Source organism: Charadrius vociferus, unplaced genomic scaffold (assembly GCF_000708025.1).
Source record: "Charadrius vociferus isolate BGI_N301 unplaced genomic scaffold, ASM70802v2 scaffold616, whole genome shotgun sequence".
Classification (NCBI taxonomy): domain Eukaryota; kingdom Metazoa; phylum Chordata; class Aves; order Charadriiformes; family Charadriidae; genus Charadrius; species Charadrius vociferus.
This window is the reverse complement of record NW_009648690.1, coordinates 2413-4124: the sequence shown is the minus strand read 5'-3', so window position 1 is coordinate 4124 and position 1712 is coordinate 2413. Positions and strand designations below refer to the sequence as shown.

At 67.0% G+C, this 1712-nt stretch overlaps 1 protein-coding gene across 1 annotated transcript in view; it reads right to left on the bottom strand.

Moving 5' to 3' along the window:
* Window positions 1-1451, bottom strand: part of BTBD17 (BTB (POZ) domain containing 17) — a 2236-nt gene extending 785 nt beyond the window's left edge. Inside the window, 4 exon segments of the mRNA XM_009886538.1 lie at window positions 7-265; window positions 664-858; window positions 860-929; window positions 1394-1451. Coding sequence (XP_009884840.1) covers window positions 7-265; window positions 664-858; window positions 860-929; window positions 1394-1451 — 582 coding nt within the window.
* Between the last annotated feature and the right edge of the window lie 261 nt (window positions 1452-1712).

The window sequence follows — 1712 nt, the reverse complement described above, 5'->3', positions numbered from 1 at the left end:
CGACCCCCACTCGGCGCTGCCCAGCACGGCCGAGAGGTTCCAGGCCAGGAACTGGAGGCAGCTCTCCTGCAGCGCCGCGTCCCCGATGCGCACGGCGTAGTGGTACCAGCCCACGACGTGGCCCTGGCTCGACTCGCTGGCCAAGTGGGTCTTCATGTAGTCGGCCACGCCGGGCTGCAGCCCCCACACCCGGTACTTGCTGGCCAGCTGGTGCATGGGGATGGCTTGGTGCAGCAGGATGGACACCCCCCCGCAGTACAGGTACCTGGGGCAGAGTGTGGGGCGATGATGCTCCTGTACCCTCATCCCCTTCCCAGCCCAGCCCCAGGCTCTGGCAGCGCAGTCCCCAGGGGAGCATCCTTCCTCCTGGGCTGCATCCATCCAGTGAGGTCCCTCTGGTCCCCAAGCGAGCATCCTCCCTCCTGGGCTGCATCCCTCCAGGCATCCCATCCCGTGGGGTCCCCATGGTCCCCAGGAAGCATCCTTCCTCCGGGGCTGTATCCCTCCAGGCATCTCCATCCCGTGGGGTCCTCATTGTCCCCAGAGGAGCATCCTCCCTCTTTGGCAGCATCCCTACCAGCATCCCCATCCCACGGGGTTCCCGTGGTCCCCGGAGGATCTACATCCCTCCTGATATCCCCATCCCATGGGGTGCCCACGTACCTGATAAACTTCTCAAAGAGCGCAGCCGTCTCGGGTGGCTCGTGCAGCGTGACGATGCTCTGGTTGCGCAGGAGGCTCTCAAAGACCTCGCTCTGGAGGCTGAGAAGCAGCTGGTGGGTATGGAAGACCTTGGCCTCGTCGGAGGCGGCCGTGCGCACCCGCAGCACCGAGTCGCTGCCGGAGAGCCCCCCCCGGCCGCTGCAGCAGTATCAGCGAGTGGTTGATGGTGGCCGCCGTGGCGTCGCCACTAAGGTCGGCTTTCTGGGCTGTGGGGAGATGGGACTGTCCCAGTGCTGCACCCCAGGAACCGGGTATGGGATGCTGGGGCACAGCAGAGTGGGGCCCAGCAGTGGGGTGATGTGTGGTTAATGGGGGGCTGGGGAAACCCAGTTCTGTGCCCATCCTCCCTCCGCTCCCCCCAGTGCCGAAGGGCTGGCTAGTGCCAAAGGGGTGCGGGGAGGAAGAGGGGACATGGGGACATTGGTGTCCTTGGGAGCCAAAAACCTGCTTTTCTGCAGCAGAAGGGGTGAGACCACCATGTCCCAAGCTGGGACGTGCTGGGAAATGGCTCTGTGCCGGGCAGCGCTGGATTGCAGCCCGGTCTGCCAGCCCCAATCCCACCCCCGGTGTGGGCAGAGCGAGCGCCAGGCATTGCCCCACATCCCAGACCGACACGTGGGGCACCGGAGAGACAGTGGGAGTGGGGACCCAGGCACGGTCTGCCCCCCACACCCGGGGACGGGGTCACTGCGGTCCGAGCAGCCTGGGGACACCGACTGCCCCGGCATCGCTGCGGGTTGGTGCCGCTGAGCAGGCAGCAGCCGCCCCGTGCCCGCTCCCGGTGGGATCCCTGCCTCCTCGCTGATCCCGTGAACCCGCACCTCCTGCCCGGCCACGTTTCGCTCCCCTCCTTCGGCTGCGTGTTTCGGCAGCCCAGAATGGCCCCGGCTTGCTTGACCGTCCCCCCGTGTCTGTGTCCCCGCAGTGCCGGGCTCCCGGGGGGGACAGGGACCAAGACAGGGGTCTCTGTGCTCCTGCAGGCATGAGGA